General features: G+C 40.7%; 1 protein-coding gene across 2 annotated transcripts in view; it reads right to left on the bottom strand.

Moving 5' to 3' along the window:
* Positions 1–23,100, bottom strand: part of LOC136886723 (retinol-binding protein pinta-like) — a 38,455-nt gene that overhangs the window by 5,653 nt on the left and 9,702 nt on the right. The window contains exons 3-6 of one of the 2 annotated variants that reach the window (XM_067159527.2): positions 21,065–21,224; positions 13,880–14,138; positions 11,419–11,529; positions 4,945–5,050 (exon numbers count right to left, since the gene is read on the bottom strand). In XM_067159527.2, the coding sequence (XP_067015628.2) occupies positions 4,945–5,050; positions 11,419–11,529; positions 13,880–14,138; positions 21,065–21,224 (636 nt within the window). The remainder of the gene's footprint in view (positions 1–4,944; positions 5,051–11,418; positions 11,530–13,879; positions 14,139–21,064; positions 21,225–23,100) is intronic. The other variant, XM_068230723.1, reaches the window with a different exon arrangement.

The following is a 23,100-nucleotide window of genomic DNA, read 5'->3' as shown; positions in this document are numbered from 1 at the left end:
TGAAGGGGGATAGTGTGGAAGATTTGGCGTATATTACAACAAATGGAGGGAGTGTAGTGGATATAGGAATAAGCTCAGAGATAGCGTTAAGGAGAATAATAAGTTTCGAGGTGTTAGAATGTGGGTTAACGGAACATATGCCTATCAAAATGAAATTGAGAACTTTGATTTCTGATGAGAAGGGAAAGATGGAGGAAAGGAGGGAGAGATGTAGGAATGGAAGATGGAAGTATGTATGGGATGAAAAATACTAAAGAGAAATTGAGACGGCATTTGAAAGGGGAGGGAGATATATTAAGGGTAGGAACTGAGAGTGCGGAAGAAGGGAATGATATGGATTGCGTGATAGAACTCCCTGTATGGAGGGTGGGGAAGAAAGTGAGGAGAAGGGTAGAGGGAAAAAAGAACAAAATTAATGGATGGTTTGATGAAGACTGCAGGAGAAAACATGAGGTTGTAATGAGAGCCCTAGTGGAGTTGAGGAAGGAGGGGGAGCAATAAAAAAGGAAGGAATATTGTAAATTGAGAAGGGAATATAAGGAGGTATTGAATGAGAAGAAAAGGGGATGGAAGGAGATGGAAGCTGAAAAAATAAACAGATATTGTAAAGAGAAGAAATTTGAGAGGATATGGGAATCTATAAACAAGATTAGAAGAACGAAACCGGTGGGGGAGGGGGATAAAATAGGAGAAAACGAGTGGGTTAGGCATTTTAAAAGGCTTTTAGAAGGGGAGGGGAAATTGGGTAGAGAGACAGACAAGACACATATAGGAAGGGAATTGGAAGTAGTAATTTCAATATTGGATGGGGAGATAACAAGGCAGGAGGTAATTAGGGTATTAAAAAATGCTAAACCCAAGGCTGCAGGAGGTATGAACGGCATTTCCAATAGTGTATGGAAGGAGGTTGGGGCAAATGAACCGATGTTGAGGGGGATTGTGAAATTCTTTAATAGGTTACTGGAAACGGGGAAATTTCCGAGGGAATGGAGGAAGGGCGTATTATGCCCTATTTCTAAAAAATAAAGGAGCCAGTACCGATCCTAACAACTATAGGGGAATTACACCCCTAGACGCGTTGTCGAAGGTGTACACAGGGGTTTTGGCTAATAGGATAACAAATTGGGTGGAACAGTACGGTAGGATATCTGAGTTCCAAAAAGGATTTAGGAAAGGAAGGAACACAGTCGATAATATTTGGATTTTGGACACTTTGATTACAAAGTATGTGAGGATAGCAGGGCGTAAATTATATATAGCAGCGATTGACTTAGAAAAAGCCTTCCATACGGTCAGTAGAGATGCGCTATTTTTGAGATTAAGGGAGGTTGGAATGTCGAAGAATATGAGAGTGTCAATAGAAACAATTTCTGAGGAAGTGTTTGTAATGATTAAATTGTAGGATGGAAGGGTGAATAAGTGTTTTGAATCGAAGAGCGGGGTGAGACAGGGGTGTAAGCTATCCCCAATATTATTTACAAATAATATTTTAGAGGGTCATGGAGGAGAGGCATGGCAATGTCCTTGGATAGGGAAAATGGAGGTTCCGGGGCTGCTATTCGCGGATGACCTATTGATTTTGGCTTTGACGGCAACTGGGTTGCAAAAAGGGTTGGACAAGGTAGTTGAGTATACTAGGAAGTGGTCTCTCAGAGTAAATGTAAGAAAGACCTAGAAAATGGTGTGTAGGAAAAGGGGTAGGAGAATGAATAAGGAAGTCTGGAGGCTAGATCAGGAAGAAATTAGACCAGGGGGAAAGTTGAGTATCTAGGTCTAATAACTAGTAAGAATGGTTCTTGGAAAAATCAGTGTATGAGGGCAAAATTTAAAGGAAGAGAAGCGCTTGCGGCAGTGGGGGTATTAGAAAAGAAATTTCCAGATGTTAAATACAAAATTCAGAAAACGGTGTTTAAATCACTGGTAATGGGCAAAATGTTATTTGGGGTGGAAGTATGGGGAATGGAGGAGGTCAGGTGTGAAGTAAACCAGGTGGTGGCGAAATTTAGTAAGACCATGATGGACCTCCCGAACTGTACAGCCCATGTCGGTGCCAAATTAGTCTGTAAAGAATCGATGGAGGTTGAAATAGCTAAAAGGGTGTTCAAGTATTCGATTAGATTGGAGGAAGGGAAGGGTGGGGCGTTAGTAAAGGAAACGTTTAGTTTTCAGAAAGGTATGACGAATGAAGGTTACTGGGTGAATAAGTGCAAAAAATGGTTACAACAGATTTGATTGGGGGTATATGGAGAGGTCTGGGGGGAGGTAGGAATAAATGGGTATGGGAAAGAATTAAGGGAAGACAACTAGATATTGGAAGACGGAGTTTAACAGGGGAATGTAGAGAGAGAGTCTCTTTATCAGTATTAAATAAATTAGTGGAAGCAATAAACTCGAAAATGGAGTTTGAGTGTAGAAGGGATAAGAGAGGTTGTGTTGGTGGATATTGGGAGTTCCGAGGAACAGGGGATGGGTAGGTAGTGAGAATATGGATAGATGTGTGTTATGTGGAGAGAGCTGGGCGGACCTGGATCTTTTCAATCAATGCCGAGCTGCGGAGGAGATAAAGATTAAACTAATAAGTAAGAAGGAGCTGGATATTGTAGGGGAAAGCTATAAGACGACTCTTGGTTATGTAGAGAGTGGGAGAAAAGAATGAATGTAGCGAAATTCTTAAATGTGGCCAGGGCTAGATTTATAAAGAAACTGAGGTAATAACTGGGCTTGTGCAGATAATGTGGTTCATGCCGAGGGAGGAAGAGGGAAGGTATTCTGCTCAGAGGAATGGATATCTGCCCTGAGCAGATGCGGGTAGAGTATCATGGTGACCATAATATCAGAAGAGGGGGCTATAGTGTTAGGGGAAAGGAGGAGAGCACCTTGCCCTGTGGAAAGGTGATCCGCCCGGGGCAAGTTGTTGGGAAGTAGATCGAGGAGTAGTAGGATGGGAGGGTGTGGTAGATTCTTGACTTGAGGAATACGAGAGTAGATGTGTTGATGAGAAGAGTTGGTAACAAGGTAAAGCATGAGAAAATTAGGTAGGAGTTGAGAAATGTGGAGGTTGAGTAGGCTCTGAGGGTAGTGTAAATTTAAGAAGCTGGTATACAGTTTAAGTTTATCGTAGATGGTTGAAATGACGCTTAGGTGGAAGCTAGAAAGAAAAGAAAAAAGTAGTGAGAAGACGGAGTGAACTAATGGACTTGGAATGGAAACAGTTCGTCTGTGTGTAAGTGAGGTGTGGAAAAAAATATTAAATTATTTTAGGTGCGTTGATGAGGGATGTAAAATGGTTGTTAGTTGTTTAAGTCTTAATATGGTGAGGTGTAGTGAGCGGGAGTAGTGCGAGAAAGGTGAGGGTGACGTATCAAGGGAAGAGGGAGGGGTGGGGACTTGACCCACCCCAAAGAAGTTAGGCTTGAGCATGTCTGCACGGGAAGAAAAAGGAGAGGGAAGGCAGTGCGCTGACAACGGAACAGAGTAGGTGTGACGTACCCCAAAGGAGTTAGGCTTGAGCATGTCTGTACGGGAAGAAAAAGGAGAGGGAAGGCAGTGCGCTGACAATGGAACAGAGTAGGTGTGACGTACCCCAAAGGAGTTAGGCTTGAGCATGTCTGTACGGGAAGAAAAAGGAGAGGGAAGGTAGTGCGCTGACAATGGAACAGAGTAGGTGTGCCGTACATAGCGGAAGTGTGTGGCAGGCCACGTGTTGGGTCTGGTTTCCGCCAAGGTGGCTTGTCACACATGGTAGGGAAGGAACACATTGTCAGCAAGTGTCGGTGAGATATGAGATTAATTCTCACGTGGCGAGGCTGGTGGCTGTTGTCGACGGGTTGGTGGGCATGTATTCCACACCAGGGCTGACGCAGCGACCAGTCTACTAAATTTTTAGGTGGTAGGTAGGAGTAGGTGATTAGAGTAGTTTGTGGTGCGGTGGCATCCTGCACGTGTGCTGGCTATCCTCGTACGTGTAGGATGATACTGAGTAGATGTAGAGGTAGTTAATTTAGTTAAGTAGTTTTAAGAGAGATGTAGTGCCTATTGTTTGTTTTTTGTTTCGCTCTGTCTTTATTACCTGTAAGGCGATGGTGTACACTAGGGTGGGTAATAAAGATATGTATGTATGTATGTATGTATGTTTTTACTGAACAGAGTGTTTAAATATCTACCGTGGCTCATTTCATAAGTTACTTTGTTTAATCCGGACTGTCATTAATTCGGACAACCTAGAGACTCACTTAGTCCGTATTATTATTATTAAGTTAGAACTAGCAGATATGAAAGCAGAGGGAATGATTTCTGCGACAAACAGGTGGCAACAATGGCAGGAGGGTACTCGGAATGAGGAGTTAAAGGCTAATTTAAAAAATAACTCGATGGATGAAGCGGTACCCATAAACGGGCTTTCGTGGTAGGTTCATGTGAGGCGAATGGAGGAGGATATGTTACGTAGGAGAAAAATTGACTGTTTTATGGAGGGTAAGAGAAGAAGAGTGAGACCAAGATGACGAGTATTAGAATCAGTTTATAACGATTTAAAAACAAGATGTATGAAACTAAACGAGGCAATAGAACTACTTACAAATACATTTTAGAAATGTCGAAAAGTGTAACTTATTTTCAACCGACCACTACAACAGGTTTAAGTCGAGCTGTAAGACACTACTTGGAAAAGTAGGTAGATGGCATCATACAAAATCTACCCAATCACGGACGAGTTTGACAGCTAGTTATAACATAAAACTATTACACTTCGTTCATTTAACGCAGTAAGTATGTATTAAACTGGAAGAAAGGTAATACTCTGATATTGAAATTCTACACAGTAGACTGGAACTATTAACATTAGTTGCACTCTCTCCCTTCACATGATAAATTCACGTTAAAAAATTGCGGTTGTGTCCCTTACACGATTGTTTTAAATGTAATCAATTTGTGTTGAGTACTCACATGCCAGTTCATCTAGTGATGGACCGTCACCTCCATAGTCTTTGGGAAGAACACTTTTTGGGATGTGCTCGTATATTGACTCCAAGTTGCCTCCGTGCATATGAATCTGTAACACAGCGTCGATTATAAAAAAATACGTAAATAAAATATATAGACGTATTGAATGAAATCTTAAAGGAATTAAATGAATATTGTTACTTTGGTAGCAGACTAACGATGGTTTAAGTATCATCATCTAGGTATTCTGCCTTATTGGGAGGTCTTGTCATGGCATGAACCTCTTCCACTGTTGCCTGTCCTGTGCCAAGTTTTTCATGTCCGATTATTTATTTCCTTGGATATTGTCCAACATTTGATATTTTTCCTTCCTCTTCCTCGTTTGCCTTTCACCATTCCTTCTATTCGTTCTTTCAGTAAACAGTCCCTCCTCAAACAATGTCCGATCCAGTTCATTTTTATCCTTCTAATGATTTGTAACATACTTCGTTCTTCCCCAACTCTTCATAATACCTCCTCATTCCTTACCCGGTCTTCCCATTTCACTCGTTCTATTCTCCTCCATAGCCACATCTCTAGTGCCTCCAATCCTCTCTCATCTTTCTTTCTCAATGTCCAAGTCTCTGCGCCATACAGCGCTATGCTCCAAATGTAACACTTAGCAAGTCTTTTCCTCAAATCTTTGTTTAGTGGTCCTCAAAGTAATTTTGATTTTTTCTTAAAGCCTTTGTTATGGCAATTCTTTTCTTAATTTCTGTCATGCAATACATATAATCTCTGATCATACTTCCCAAATACTTGAAGTTACTGACTTGCTCTATTTCTTCTCCCCCTATACTAATGTGACAATGTCTACCTTTTCCTCCAATTATCATACTTTTGGTCTTCTTCTTATTAATTCTCATTCCATATTCTTCTAGTTTCATATTGAGTTTATCTAACATTTTTATCATTTCACGTTCGCTTTCTCCCATCACAACCATATCATCCGCAAATCTTATACATTCTACTCTCCTACCTCCAACACAAACTCCACTTTTCCCATTAAAACTTTCATTGAATATTTCTTCAAGATAGTATGCAGGACATCAAATACGGACTTGCACAAGCAAGGAAGGCCTTTCTTAAGAGAAGAAATGTTTCCTCACCTCGATATTCTGAAGTTCATTGGAATTAGATACAGAGAAAGAAGAATTACCTACAATCTGTACAAAAATCAGTCTGCAGTGGTAAGAATCGAGACTATGCGAAAGAAGCAGCAATCCAAAATGGAGTGAGCTAAAGATGCAAGTTGTTCCCTCTTATTTTCAATTTTCACATAGAAGAGGCGATAAAGTAAAACAAAGAGGAATTTGGAAAAGGAATCTCAGTCCAAGGGAAAAAATAAAAATCCTGAGATTTGCGGATGATATTGTAATCTATCTGAGTCTAAGGATCTGGAGTAGCTAAATGTTATGGGCACAGTCTTGGGGAAGGAGTACAAGATGTAAATAAATAAATCCAAAATAAAGGTTATGGAGTGCGCTCGAACGAAGGCAGGTGATGCGTGAAATATTAAATTAGGAAATGAAGTCTTAAAGAAAGTAGGTGAATATTGTTACTTGGATAGTAAAATAAGTAACGATGACAGAAGTAAGGGGGACATAAAATACAGTCTAACACAAGCAGGAAAATCTTTGCTCACTTAGAACATTGACATAGGAATTTGAAAAATGTTTTTGAAGACTTCATCTGGACGTGGCATTGTATGGAAGTGAAACATGGACGATAACTGCTTAAGAAAAAAGAGAATAGAAGCTTTTGAAATGTGGTGTTACGAAACAATGATGCGATATTGAATTGAATTGATAGGAGGAGGTCGATTTGGCTAAGCTTGACGAGAAAAAGAGATAGAATTATAGGTCACATCTTAAGACACCCAGTACTTGCACAGTTGGTTTTAGAGGGCAGTGTAGATGATAAGAACGGTAGGGGTAGACCAAGATACGAATATGACAAAGAGATTAGAGCTGATGCAGGATGTAGTAATTGTGTAGAAATGAAAAGGTTAGCATAGAATAGAGTGGCATGGAGAGCTGCATCAAACCAGTCTATGGATTGAGGACTCAAACAACAACATATGTGCGATACCGTGGATCTGCGTTTCCTATGAATGGTCTGCGTTACCTGTGCGTAATACATTACCTGTGATTAGTACCACAATTTGAGGAACACCGTGGTTCTACTTTATCAGCGAGTAGTATCATGAGGGACCGGTGACCTGGATTTTGGACCCCTTTAGACAACAGGGATCGTCGATTTTGAATTTTGGTTTAGAAGAAGTCCTTTTAAATTTGTTTTATGGGAAGGTGTTTTAAGTTCATAGTTATTGTTCATTTTCGTCTTTTTGAATTCTAGTCAGTGAATGGATTTTAGAATTATTCTAACTTTTAATATTGAATCAGATCCACTGGATGTTTTAAGTTCTTATTCATTCTTGCATGCCTCGTCATCATGTTTTTCAAAATTCTACTAATCATTCCATGCCTGCACATTGAAAATATTAATAACATGCTCAGTAACAGAAACTTCATGGTTCAAATTGGTAACAGTATGAGCTCACTGAGGAATCTTAACAATGGTCTCCCACAAGGTTCTGTGCTGGCCCTACTTTTGTTCTGTTTATATATAGCAGATATGCCTGAGACTACATCTAGGAAGTTTGGGTACGCAGATGATGGGCCATTGCTGTTAGCCACATAGGCTTCGAAGTTACCGAGGATATTCTAAGCAAAGACCTATCTACTATGGGGCGATGCTTTCGTGACTGAAGGTTACAGCCAAGCGCAGCAAAGACAGTAGTTGCGAATAGAGAACTGAAAGGTCACTTTGATGGCAGATTACTCTCACAAACCAAGTATCCAAAATTTCTAGGAGTCATTCTAGATAGGACTCTAAGGTTCAAAGAACATCTATAAGAACTGCCGCCAAAGTCAGAACCAGAAATAATATCCTGCAGAAACTGTGCGGCACTACGTGGGGGTCAACAGATTCTACACTTCGTACTTCTGCCCTTGGACTAGTTTATCCCGTGGCTGAATATTGTGCAACAATCTGGATAAACTGCGCTCATGTTAAGCTTGTTGATACTCAGCTCAACCAAACCATGCGTTTAATATCAGGGACAATCAGATGTACTCCAACACATTGGCTGCCATCATTAAGTCACAATCCACCTCCATCCGTGAGAAGAGAACAAGGACTTATCAAGGTGCACAATAATATATGAAACAATTCTTCTCTTCCTGTACATCTTGACCTCTCTGTTATTAACAGGAAGATACTTCACCCTCACCACCCTCCATTGAATACTGCAAGGAAAATTGCTGAAAGTAATTTCAATATGAATGACAGTTGGAAGCAATTATGAAAGACCTCTGCAACACCAGAATAGCAAGCTGTGCCATGCATCACATCTAAGCAACCAGGTTTTGAGCTCGCCAGAAAAATCTGGTGTACTCTAAACCGAATCAGAACTAATTGTGGCAGATGTGCAGACTCCCTTTATAAATAGAAGAAAATTCCATCTCCCATGAGTAGATGTGGTGCTGAAAGACAAATTGTTCAGCATATTATCCAAGAATGTTCTCTAACAGCCTTCTCAGGAGATCCAGCCGAGTTCCTGATGGCTACTCAAAACGATGTTAATTTTATTAGAGATACCAATCTGCAATTCTGACTTAATGTGTTCAGACGTGTAAATAGTTTTAAAATATTTTTATTGTGATGTGATTGTAAACCATACGATAAATAAATAATAATAATGTTTTTCAAGTTTGGTCAGTGGATGAAATTTGGAATATTAACTGTCATTTCATTACGTCCCATCTGCTACCATTACGGGGCGATGTCCTAGTTATTAGGCACCTTCAAACAACAAGCATCATCATCATCATCATCATCATCATCATCACACACATTGCGGTCCGTTCTTTCTCGTCAAGAGCACCATCTTCTATTCTCTTTAACATTCAAGGCTACGACAAAATAGATACAACTCGTGTTGAAATTTAGGGTAGTCTAAAATCCGAAAGTGCGACGTAATTATTTTAAATGTTGAGTTCTAACTGCCCACATGTTACCAACTGTTTCCAGACTCCAATAGTTATAAGTTATAAGGCATACAATGTTTATAAGCACTGCAATGATGCCAGGTATAAGTACGGGAGGGATGGATGCGATCTCATGGTAATACAGACCGAGAAAAGGTGTTGAGCAAATATACGAGGGCTGTAAATAAAGTAGTGGTAGTGATGGGATTATCGAATGAAAACTACCGAATTATCCGATAGTCGTCAACTACCGTGACAACATATTGTTTCCGTTTGCATTCGGCTTTTCATTCGGATCGCTAATTCCAATTGTTTCCAATAGTCAGCGCTGAAATAAGCCTCATTACTGATTATAAATGAATAGATATCTGACTCAAAGTTGTATCATGATAATTGCAATTTTATTATTAGAGCCCGAATTTTTATGTATTTATAGGTTAGAATGCAAACTTACTGAAGCCAGTAGCAAATATAGTCTACCTTCACAACGATTATGTTACGGTGTTTGCATATACGTTAGGGGTACGGTCGATTAGAACCCCTATAACTTATGTTACTCTTGCTACATTATTGAAGAGCGGGTGGCGGGTAGTTTGTAATGTAACCTGTTATTGCATAAAAATCATGGCTTTATTTATTATTGTGCACTTTATCAATATAAAAATCTGCTGTAGTTTTTATAAATACTTTATAAATACTTGGTCCTAGGAAAATATGTTGTCGTATCATTTAGTTTAGTTTGCTGTCTTCACATTACTTTAATATGTGGTGTCATTACAATAAGGTGTAAACCTAACCTTCACTTGAAATAACCTAACATTTGTTATTTTATGTAATCAAAATGCATTTTATTTAAAATCAAACGTAATGACCACAATTACTTTAATCGGAAAATTTTAACTTATTTTATAGACCGACGCACTTCAGTTTCCAATCACTTCACTTGTGTAACATTTGTTACTAGTCTCAGTATTTCCGCTTATATCACTACCAACACAAGAAACACGCTATAAAAGTCGGTAGTATAATACAACAATCCACATTTCGGTAATTACTAGCAAATGACTTTTACTAGTTACTAATACTACCGCAGTACAAAACGTATATTACCACTTTAAAACCGATTTCAAACTGAATGAAAACTATCGATAGTCACGCTTCACAATCAGTAGTCTATCGATAGTTTAAAACATTCTATATTCCCATCACTAAGCAGTGGCAACATAGTCCGGACACTCGCACAAGGTCGGGCATACGCAACTAGGATATGGGAGAGGTCAGATTGCGCTGTTGTCGACGTGTATTGTGCATTTGCGGGCCTCTAATAATTTTGAGTGATGTTGCTGTGTGGCATTGAAGAGAAGAGTGCCGATTTCACCGCTCTAAAGCATGTTTTCAAAATTTGATCAGCGTTCGTGGATTAAAATCGAGGTTGCCGTGGTAAAAGTGCATCAGAATGTTATCGAGGATTACTTGAAGCTTGTTGTGAGAATGCATTACAGTACAGGACGGTTGCACCATGGGTCAAGGCATTACGCGCGGGTGGGGGTCCTCCGTACTCACCCGACATGAGTCCTTGTGACTTCAACCTGTTTCCGAAGTTTTAAAAAACACTCCGAGGGCGCCGATTTCCTGACGTGGCATCTGTACTCCGCGCAGTGGGGCGCTTCGTTGCTGTCATCAACAGAGAACGCTTTGCTAATGGTCCCCAACGGCTTCCCAACATTTGGTAGTTGTCTACATTCAAGTAATGTGATACAATTTTACTTCTTAATTGATTGAATATTGACTTCCGTCAATGTTGCCCCTAGTATATTTACAGCCCTCGTATGGCAGTCAATAAAACTGTGAACGATATGTTGCAAGAGTTTCTGTCCCACGGCTTGCCCAGGATGAATACCGCATACTTCCAGCAGGATCGGGCACCACGCCATTATGCCGTAGGAGTTCGCACATTTTGAATGGCATGTTTTCTGGAAGACAGATTAGGCGCTCCGGACATAAGAGCTGACCAACACGTTCTCCTCAAACCACGCCAATGGACTTCCTTATGTGGAGATTTATGAATGGAGGTGTGTTCCGCCAATGATTATCAAATTGGCGGAGCTCCGAGATTGAATTCGATAAGCTGCTGCACCATGATTGTTCAAGGCCTATGGTGCCACAGTCTGCAATGGGAGGTGTGTGATATTAAATGTGATAAATCTGTACTGATGATGATGATGCTTGTTGTTTAAAGGGCCTAACATCTAAGGACATCGACCCCTAAAACCTATATTACGAACGTTAACAATTATATCACTATTTCAACAAATTCGATACTCAATTTCTGGACATCCTGTATATACGATTTAAGACTCATGCATTTAATAAGAGTTATACGTACCCTCCGTTTCATCTTCTCCTTCATGAACTGAGAGGCGAACTGGAAAAGTTTGTCGAAAATAGGATGCACGTTGAGGTAATGCATGGCTTTGATACGAATTGGGTACGCTTCCTGAAACGAGAGAGAGAGAGAACACTAGATGTCCTGGTTCTTCAAGGCTACTATTAGAAGATATCAGTTGCTGTAGGTCACAAATAGGGATGCGACAAAGGGTTACTTTCCAGTATAATGGTCCAGAGGATCCTTAGTGCAGTGTGTCCCATTCCCAACGGGGCCTAGAGATGTATATTCATAACGTCCCGCGTATTATATTACCGATATTATTACATTTATATCTTATTTATGCAGCTAGTAGCCTTTATCATACACCCAATAGCCTAGCCTATAACATGAGTACTAACATTTTTTTGCATGCAGTGTTCAAGGTTTTAATAATATCATTTTAGTAACCCTGTGTATGAGGATTTTGAGATACCGGCTTGTTGTGCAACACATCCTATACATTTATTGGGACATCATACGAATGATTTGTATGTGTATGTTATACAAAATTAAAAAGTAAAAAACTAAATGAACATAAATGGAAAATGAAATAATAATGAAGAAAGGGAAAGAACAAGAAAATAAAAGTCAGAATTTAAAAAAAAGAATAATAAACAAGAATAAAAAGTAAAACAGAAGACAACAAACAAAAATACAAACTAATGAAAAAAAGATAAAAATGAACAAAAAAATAACGAAATAAATAATGAAAAGACGAAATAAAAATGAAAAGAAAAACTATAAGAAAAACAAAACGAACAATAATATAAAAATATAAATAAAAATAAAATACCAAAAAATATGAAAAATAAACAAGAACAAAAAGAAAGAATAAATATCAAAACAAAAGAAAAAAGAAAGAAAAATCTCAAAAAGAAATAAAAAACCACAGTAAAATAAAAATAAACAGGAGAAAAGAAGTAAATAACATAAAAAGATAAGAAAAAATGAAAAGAACAATAAAAGCAAAAACGAAACAAAATATAATGAAAAAAGAAAAAGGCCAAAATAATAAAAACCAAAAAATAAAGAAGAACAAAAACGAAAAATACAAAAACAATAAGAAAAACAGTGAAATGGAATAAAAGATAAAATAACAAAAAAAACAAAAATGACTTAAAAGTAAAATAAAAAAGAATGAAAAGGAAAGCAAAAATTAAAAGTAAAAAACAACGAAAAACAACGGGAAAATATGTGTTAATGTCGTCGATTTGAATATGCTGTTATTGAAGCCATAAATCAGTTTATCAAGACCTTAGCGACCTTAGTGACAAAAGCCTCTTGGGAAAATGCTTACATGGAGAAACACGAAACACTAATGAGAGTTTCCACCACTGTGTTTGCGGACGTGTGCCAAAAGTGGTATTTGTAGTTCTTACCACACTAAAATTGGGCATTTTTGATGCAGTTGTCTGCTTCAATGAAGGTGCTGTATCCAGGTATGAAGTTCTTAGGAATGCCTTCAGGGCAAAATATGGCCTCAGCACTAAGTGAAACTGATCGTCGTACGATAATTAAGGATGATAGAGCCATGTTTGAAAACTCTGAGGAAGCCAGAACAAAGAGTAGGAATAGAAAAAGGCAGCAGGAAGATGAGTCTGTCCTGAGTCATGAGGATTATGGTGCTGGAGTGTATTGAGACTGATAGGTCGGTCATAAACTTATATTTTTACTTTGAACTTATCTTTTTACTTTGAAGTGCTCTCCTGTAAAATTTTATCTTTTAGAATATGTATTTTACAATCTCTGTAGCCTTAATGGTAGGCCAATGAAATTGGCACACAACGTTACTGTGCAATTGTCTTAAGGTAGACTACAATCAGGAGTGAAGCTCTTTTATTTATAAAAACGTAGGCCATTAAACATGCAACAAAACTTATTAAAATTCGAATAATAATTTTTGAACTTTCCGCACAAAAAGTACTAAATTTTCTGATTGTATAGATACGTGCTGTGAGTACAAGGTGGAAACCTATCATTCATATCATACGAGTAGTTTCCGAATTTGCCCTTCGGACAGCTTGAAGTGAATTTTCAGTCTTAAATTTAATCGTAAGAATTAAACTTTAATAAAAAATTAACCATGAAGTATAACCGGTAATTAAATAACCAACAACAATCTACAATGTTCATTCATTGCACGTGATAAATTTTTTCCACCTAGAAGAAGTTTATCTGTCGAAATTATGATGGCAAAGATAGTGTTTTTTCACTTACTTTACTATGGTCTTCACAGATTTGTGCCCTTAAATAGTGATACTAGCCATTAACCGAGTCAATCACAAAAAACTCATCCTCATAGTACCAATAAGAATGTGAGCCTGCAATATCTTAATTTGCTATAGTACAGTGGCCTTAAACTCGTGTCAACGTGTTACCGTGGATATAAGAGTAGTGACTACACTGCGAATTTACTCACGTTGAAGCAAGTCATTGTTTTCCTCATCATGGACGGTGTGAACTGCATCGCATGAGCAACAGTCGCTCCCTTCATGTCAGAGAAGCCCACGTAACCTTTCACCATCCCGGCATCGTCTTCCTGCATCATGATGTCCCAGAAGAGGAAGTTAGACTGAACTATAGCCTGGACACTGATCTTGGCTGGATCGTATCCTCCCATTCGCTGAAGTAACACCCTGCGTCCCTGACCGTCCAACACGGGGAGTGGCACTAACAGACTGAAAAAGAAACAAAACAAGAATCTCATATGGAGGTTAACTCCGTAATTATAATAGAGATTTGCAAGGATATAGGAAATGTTTCAGTGATATTTTAGTCGCCAAGGCCGTTTTCCGTAGGATGCAAATTTGTCAACGTATGTGAGTTCAATATGATGCGGCACCCCAGCTTCTCACGGGCTACTCGAGAACATTTTAATCAAGCGTTAGATTAGACCATGTTACGTGGCCACCTCGTTCGCCTGATCTGATCACACTTCTTGTTGTGGAGCTATGGACAGAGCCTTTTCTACGATACACTTGGAGGAACTGAAAATGAGCTCTTAGGAATAATCGTCACTGCTAGTGTGACTGCTAGATCGACGCCAGAAATGTCCAACCGGACACGTTAGAACTTACTGCGACGTTGTTGATGCTAGTGGACGCTGTTTTCAACAGCTGTTGTACATTTACTAGTAAAAGGAACCTGGCCACAGACCATGGTGCAGCAGCCCCAAAGGGCCAAGGTCTACCAAGCGACCGCTGCTCACCCCAAAGGCCTACGGATTACGAGGTGTCATGTGGTCACCACTACGAATCCTCTCGTCCATTATTCTTGGTTTTCTAGACCGGGTCCGCCATCTCACCGTCAGATGGCTGCTCAATTGTAGTAACGTAGGCTGAGTGTACCTCGAGCCAGACCTCAGATCCAGGTAAAAAATTCTTGACCTTGCCGGGAATCGAACCCGGAGCCTCCGGGTATGAGGCAGGCACGCTACACCTACGCCGCAGGACCGACCCTGGCCTTAGAACTGGGCTAAATCAACACGCACTGCCGACTTAAATAAACTCTTATACACACGACGAAGAAGTATAATAATAATATTTTTAAACTTTAAGTGCCAGTTTCGTCAAACGGCTTCCACGAGATTGTTAACAGAATTGTTGCTTCATCAATCGTTAACGCTAACGCGCCATTAAATACTCCGTTAATTTAACGTAGCACTCTTATCCCGTTACCCCGCTTAACATCATGTTAAAATAAAAATGGCTGGGAGAGATTTTGTGTTTGGTGCTTAGGTGCTCTGTTTACATTACCTTCAACATGCTGAGAGACAGGAAGTTTCACGGAGAAGTAATCATGATACTCGAACTCACAGAAATACAGTTTTTGGAGTGGTAAAGGTTGTCTGAACCTGTCGTGAGGAAAGTACTCGAAGAGTTAGAAGAGAGTTTAGAATACCCTACAGGACGGAATTCAGCTCTCTCTCCAAGGATCCATTGGGTCATTCAGATCGTTACGGGAAATACCAATGTTGTAATCTGTAGAACAGAGATAGTTACAACCTGTGACAATAAATTTCGGTGAATGAAGTCAGAATGGTCGATCCGGCAACACTGGCGACATGCAACGCTGCACCTGCGTAGCAGCAGGTTTTGACCACTTGCTCCCAACATTGTTCAGTTGAGCATCGTGTGTGTGCCGTATAAGACCTGTTTGACACAGTGTGTGTTTAGTTCTGAACTGCGAACTGGAACGTGAGAGACCAAAAGATCAATGTACAGTTTTGTTTTAAGCTTAGCAAGACACCGAAAGAAACCCATGCGATGCTTGTACGTGTTTATGAAGATCAATCACTGTAGTTGAAGTGTTTGTACGAGTCGTTCGCCCATTTTCGAGGAGGCCGGGAAAGTATTTCTGACAACCCCCGTAGCGGAAGACCGGCGACCGCCGTCAGTGACGAAAACATTGAGGTGAGGACATTAATCACGAACGATCGGCGATTAACTGTGCGCATGATAGCGGATGAACGGCAGATTAACCGTGAATCCGTGCAACAAATCGTTACCCAGAAGTTAGGGTAGAAGAAAACGTGTTCTCGTCTTGTGCCACATCACTTGACGGACGATCAGAAGCAGACACATTTAGAGGCTTCACTGCATACGACACCAAATTTCTTGAACTGTATTGTCACTGAGTATGATATCGTCAAATAGTTCATGACAAAAAAGGGGGTGGTACAACTTTAACATCCCCCACACTCGCCAGATCTCAATCCTCCAGACTTCTTCCTATTCCCACGACTAAAACTCGCTTTGAAACGAAAGATATTTGACGATATTCCTGACATCCAAGAAACGTGACGACCCTTTTGAACACCATCCCAAAGGAGCCTTCTTGCAAAGTTTCCAGGACATGTATCGCCGATCTCAGCAGTGCATAGTTATGGGAGAGGACAGTTAGGTCACTGTCGTGCGTTGTTCATCTATGTTGATAGTACAGGACTATTCACCGAACTTTATTATCACAGGTTGTAAATAAACTAATAATCCATTAAGTTATTCATATGCAAGGAACATTTGTGCTGAAATATAAAATCAAGGGAAGCGAGATCGTAATCACATGTAGCCTACATCATATAGGCTTAATTTTAATAAGATTGTGCTACCGTAGTTATTAATCGAGAGACAGTACAGCAAGTAACAAAATACAAGAAATTTATTCAATAAAGTGAGGAGAGTGTTCTGTAGCAGAGACCTTAGTTTATATCTAAGCATTAGACTTCTGAGATGTTAAATCTCACCTTGTTCTATGGAATTGAGATCTGGACCATAAAGAAAAGAGAAGTGGACAGATTAGAGGCATTTGAGCCATGGACGTACAGAAGGATACTGTGGTTGAGTTGGACTCAAAAGTTCACAAATGATGAGGTAATGTGAGCAATGGGAAAGAGAAAGGAAATATGAAATACTGTCAAAATCAGAAAGCTCCAGTATCTCGGTCATGTTATGCGAGGAGAGAAATATCATCTACTGCAGCTGGTCATTCAAGGGAAGATACAAGGCAAAAGAAGACCAAGAAGACACATTTCTTGGGTTGATAATATGGAAACTTGGTTCAACTGCTCCACTACTGAGCTGTTTCACGCTGCTCGATCTATAGCAAGAATTTCTGTGATGGTAGCCGACATTCTGAGAGCAGATGACACTTCAAGAACAAGTTATTAATGGTGTGTCAAGTTAATAAAATTCAGCTTAAACACCTCTGGATGGTAATAAGAAAGACATATCTCACACAATAACAAGAATATTTTAAAACCAAAGCGTCTTTTCATATACACAAGAACTCCGTTTATCCGGATTAAGTGGGACCGGAACTGATCCGGATGATCGAAAATCCGGATAAGCCGGAAAAATAAAAAACAGATACAGTACATATTATATACTAACATAAGTTGTACAGTAATACCTTTTTTCAATTGCACAAAAGAATGTATAAGAACACTTTTCTTACATTCCCGACTCTGTTTTATGCACTAAAATTATGTGTGAGCTTTTTCTGTTTTACATTTGTATAGCGTTTCCGGGCAGCATGGTTTCAGTCTGGAATTCTAACTAGACCATCAGTTTGTCCAGCCGCACTGTTGCATCCCATGAGTCATTGCTTCTTCTGATGGAGCACCAGTTTCATTTTCGAATTCACCATCACTCTCATCATTACCTGCCGGGGAACAAGAGGCAATAATTTATTCATCTGTCATTATGCCGTAGCCTGAATTAATCATTTTTCAACCAGTCATTTGCGTCGTTCACATCTACATCCGAGCATCAGGGAATGCGTGCAAATGTGTCAAGGAACCCAGAAGAGTCCACGGTTTCCCATTCTCAATTCCAGGCGAATGCCGGGACGGTACCATTGATAGACCGCGGCCGATGTGCTTCAAATTCCTGTCCTTAACTCTCCTTGGCGGAAAACACATTCAAGAAGATTCAACCCCGTAAAAGAAATATTTTACAAGTAGAAATACATTTTTATTTTCGAACCGAATAAACCGGAGATCCGGATTAATGAGTACCGGATAAACGAGGTCTTGTGTACTGACATTAACTCTTAACATTTCATGCTAAAGCAACGATTACGGCTTCTTGTGATATTTTGCATCACAGTCGTCATTGCGAAGAGTCTGGTCGCAGATTAATGCTAAAATCTTCGAAGTCATCTGACGTATGCAGATGCTGGAATAAATTTACCATCCCCGATCTTTTACCACTTCAACTTGTCGTTCGAAATTTTTTTCCTTCTCTCGCTCCTTTTCAGGTTGTCGTGCAGGTATTTTATTTCTTTTGCTGACTGCGTGGTCACATTCAAATGGCTGCTGAATTCATTTGCTCATTCCACGCCGTTTCTTTTCCCTTTAGAGATGTACCATCTGTCTTTTTATATTCCATAACGCTTGCACATTTAGAAAGTAAATTGACAACCTTTTTCTCCAGTGAAGTAAACTTACTCCCCCGAAAAATCTTTTCCTATCACCTTCCATTACAATTTTCTTCTGTGCGCTGTCTAATTCACTTATCTCCTCCGAACACAAAATGTAAGTTCAGTTTCAAACGGGACCTCTTTTTCGGCGCGAAAAGCGTTCAGGTGAAAGGTGACAAATGAAAAACATTATGGCCGGTACAGTTCAGAAGAGTGAAATAATGTCAATGCTGCACACTGCTGACTTGATCGTTAACGCCACGCTACAATATTAACAAGGTGTTAACTAACGATCCGTTATCAGATATTGGACAGTGGTTCATGAAACTGCTCTTAAGAATTTTGGCAAGGTTCTGACGTACCTCCCTTTGATATTTTATTCGCAATACGTTTTTAGGCAGTAATAGTTTAGAATGCAAACTAATATGGTTATTAGGGTGTGTCATCCGGTCCGTTCTTTCATAATGTAGCGAGAGTAACATCAGTTCTAGGGGTACTGGTAGGCCGTGCCCCTAAAGTTTATGCAAATCTCATAGTATGACCGTTATGCAGGTAGCATATACTTGTTACTTGCTTTAGTAATCATGTCTATATTTTCCGGGCTTTTAGGCAGTGGTCCAGGATCATATGACGGTCCCGAGGTTTCACTAAAGATTGCGTTCGGCGTTATCAAGGGTTCCGACTAACTTCGATGCTGCGAACCTCACAGTGAAATGGAGGGGTATTACTACTACTAAATGTTTTCATTCTTCCTCAGCCGGGCTGAGTGTCTCAGACGGTTGAGCCGCTGGCCTTCTGACCCTAACATGGCAGGTTCGATCCTGGCTCAGTCCGGTGGTATTTGAAGGTGCTCAATTATGTCAGCCTCGTGTCGGTAGATTTACAGATTCCTAAAAGAACTCCTGCGGGACAAAATTCCGGCACCTCGGCGTCTCCGAAAGCCGAAAAAGTAGTTAGTGGGACGTAAAGCCAATAGCATTATTTATCATTACATTCTTCCTCAGAAGGGGGAGGCGGGCATCCTAGACGCTGACGCCGTCTCTCACGCCAGGAGATTTGTATCGGAGTAGGTGAGAGGGTTGGTCATGGCTTGTACTATTAATATCCCGGCATTCGCCTTTGTAAAAGAGAATGGAAAACCATAGAAAATCATTCTCAGGACAACTGACGGCGGAGACCCGCCCCTCTCTGTCCCCCAAATACAGAGGCGTAGAACTGTGGTAGACCCGAGATCCACTCATCCGCCAATATTTGTCGGGGAGGGGGGCGAAGCTCGCTCCCCCCACGTGGCAATCGTCACTATTCTACATTACCTCCGACTAGTGACGGGACTATCGAATGAAAACTACCGAATTATTCGACAGTCGTCAACTACCGTTACAACCGATTGTTTCCGTTTGCATTCGGTTTTTCATTCCGATCGTAAATTCCAATTGTTTCCACTAGTCAGCGCTGAAATCGGCCTCCATTTTTGTTAAGGAGTGAAGTCAGAGTCAGTGATTATAAATGAATAGATATCTGACTCAAAGTTGTATAATGATAAGTGCAGTTTCATTACTGGGCGCTTTATCAACAGATAACCATGTAATAGTTTTTATAAATACTGTCCATATACTAACCATCAACCTCTAATAATTGAAGATTAACCTTAAATGAATGGAATTCTCGACTGTCCTCGAGAAAGGCTTTCTCGAGGTTTACTTCTGATGACGCAGAGCACAGTTCTCTGTGAAACGTAAAGAATTTCACCTTATTTTCTTTACACGGCATAAACCCAAAAGCCTATACAGTATCACGTATATTACTACTTTATAACCGACATTCCCATCACTACCTCCGACATGCTATTAGTTCTGAGAAAAAAGGGAGGAGTGGGAAATCATATTACAGGAGTATCTCCCTGTTCCCATCTCAGACATGCTACCAAGCAGGTTTGTGTTGATAAGGTAGTATTGAGGCGTGGTATTAAGGGACAGGTAAAACCAAATAGGCGGAGGAGAAAGAACCTACATGTAAAACCTGACTGTCCGCCGACTGAAATTCCATCTCATTATATAGTGCGTGCTACGGTGCGCTGGTCGCTTATTGGTCCACCAAGCTGCGCGGGGCGGTCGCTGCTTGGTTATTCTTCGGCAAATGATTGGAGCTTTATGGATCCCGGCGTAGTTCGACCTGCCTTGGTGGAGACAAGCAACTGACCATCCGTTGCATTTTTGGACTGACGCGGCCATCATGTCTCTCCTGGATTTAAAGCTTTCGGGACCGGAAAATGGACTTTGTTTACCCGTTCATATCCCTCATTACGGTTGAAGCTGTTGGTGTGTTTCAGGATTTCAGTAGCTTTCCTTTGTAGTCAGGCGTGATAAGACGCAGTAGTTGACAGTACCTTGGTGTTCCTGTACCCTATGTCATGGCCTGTTTATCCCAGCCGGCTGTGTCTGTTATGCTCCTTCAGGCGTGCGGCTACGCTGCGCTTTTTTTACTTCCTATGTTCACCTGGACGCAGATGCACGGGATCTTGTAGACACCTGCTTGCCCTGATATATGAAACGCTTCAATGAGTTTGCATTCTAACCTACCACTCTCTAAACATCCGGACTCTACAGCAAAATTCGTCAATCACTTAAATGCTTAGTTTCAATTCTCATGCAACAGTTTATCCTTCGTCAGTCAGGAGTCAACTTACCCTAACTTGAGCACCTCTTGTATTTCTGGGTCCATGGGATCTCTCTTCGAGAAGTACTCTGGTAGAGCCGTTCTCATTGTATAGAACATGTCCAGCTTCTCTTTGGTTCGCTCGAGGCTGAACTTACATCCACGGAGAAAGGCGATGAGGAACTGGTCGTCTGGAACATAGATGTATCAATGTTAACGAACGACACTTTGACCATTTCATGTGTTATGCTGGTACGTTATGTTCCTGTGTGTTTTCTTTGATCAATGTACAGTTGTAGAAAACGAGTTATAACCTGGAAATAAACCATTCCTGGACCCATGTCCATATAACATATTTTACGTCCCTACGTGCGACAGAAGTACGAGGGCGAATAAAAAATTAAGTTACACTATTTCGCCGCGAGAGCACGCTGTGTGCTGTGACCGTGGTCACCGCAGGTAAAGCTACAGTAACTGCTGATAACTCCGATAAGAAGGTTGGTGTTGATATCCCGTCGTGTTGTGTGTGCAGAGCGGGCTAGGTTCAATGGTGCGTCAACTGGATGATCACGCTAAATTGGAGGTGCGTGCAACGATTGAATTTCTACGGGATAAAAGGCTCAATTGCACATACATTCACTATGAAATCACTGCTGTATATGGTGAGCGTATAATTTTTTGCCCAGGTATTGTAAAGTGGTGTAAGCAATTTGACGCCGGACGCACGGATCTCATGGACGAATAACGCGAAGCCAGGCCCGCAACGGCCAGTACCATTGCAAATGTTGACCGCGTTGATGGGATCATTAGAGAGAATCGGTGCATAACACTGCAGGAAATTGCCAACATTTCGTATGGCAGTGTGTTCTCCATTTTTCACCAGCACCTTGGATTTCGTAAACAGTGTCAAAGATGGGTCCCACGTCTCCTCACCGATGTTCATAAGGGACGTTTCCAATAGTCACCTGCATTTTTGCTACGGTGTTCTGTGGAGGGTAACGAGTTTCTGCGGTGAATCATCACAGGAGATGAAACGTTGGTCCACCACGTCACCCCCGAAACGAACAGAACATCGATGGAATGGGTGCACACCACACCACCACGAAAGAAAGCCAAGGTCCAACCTTCAGCAGGAAAGGTAACGGCCAAGTGTTCTTTGACATGGAGGCTGTGGAATTTACGTCGAAAGGCGCGACAATCAACTCAGCGTCGTATTGTCAAACGCTGAACCGGTTGCGTAAGGAAATTAAAGATAAGCGGCGGAAGAATTGAACGCCGGTGTGATTTTGTTGCACGATGACGCAACACCTGCACGGCCCGTCAAACGTAGGAACTGCTGCAGCGATTCAAGTGAGGGGTAAGACAACATCCTCCGTACAGTACAGGCTTAGCACCATGCGATTATCATGTGTTCCGTCCGGCTCCATGGCTAAATGGTTAGTGTGCTGGCCTTTGGTCACAGGAGTCCCGGGTTGGATTCCCGGCAGGGTCAGGAATTTTAATCATAATTGGTTAATTTCACTGGCACTGGGGCTGGGTGTATGTGACGTCTTCATCATCATTTCATCCTCATCATGATGCGCAGGTCGCCTACGGGAGTCATATCAAAAGACCTGTATTTGGCGAGCCGAACTTGTCCTCGGACACTCCCGGCACTAAAAGTCATCCGGCATTCCATTCCATCATGTGTTCCGTAAAGTGAAAAAGGATCTCGGTGGACGATGATTCCAAAAGCGCTGAAGATGTGAAGGCAGCTGTCTCCAGGTGGTTACATAGCTCTGGAAGGTGATTTCTACGAATCTGGAATCGAAAAGTTGCATGATCGTTTCGAGGAACGTTTACGGTCTTGGGGGACTATGTGGCACGTGAACTTACACTGTATGTTTGCATAGCCGTGTTGCCTATGTGTAGGTGCTTTCATAAATGGCCATAACTTGGAAGTGTAACTTACTTTTTGATTCGCCCTCATAGAAGGTAAAAAATTTTAATTCTTTTTTTCCTGAACAGAATTTGATAATGTAATTAATTGTGGTTTTAACACTCAAAATAGTACAAATATTAACCTGA

The sequence above is a fragment of the Anabrus simplex genome, chromosome X, assembly GCF_040414725.1.
Source record: "Anabrus simplex isolate iqAnaSimp1 chromosome X, ASM4041472v1, whole genome shotgun sequence".
NCBI classification, from domain to species: Eukaryota; Metazoa; Arthropoda; class Insecta; order Orthoptera; family Tettigoniidae; genus Anabrus; species Anabrus simplex.
This window is presented reverse-complemented; position numbering and strand designations above follow the sequence as displayed.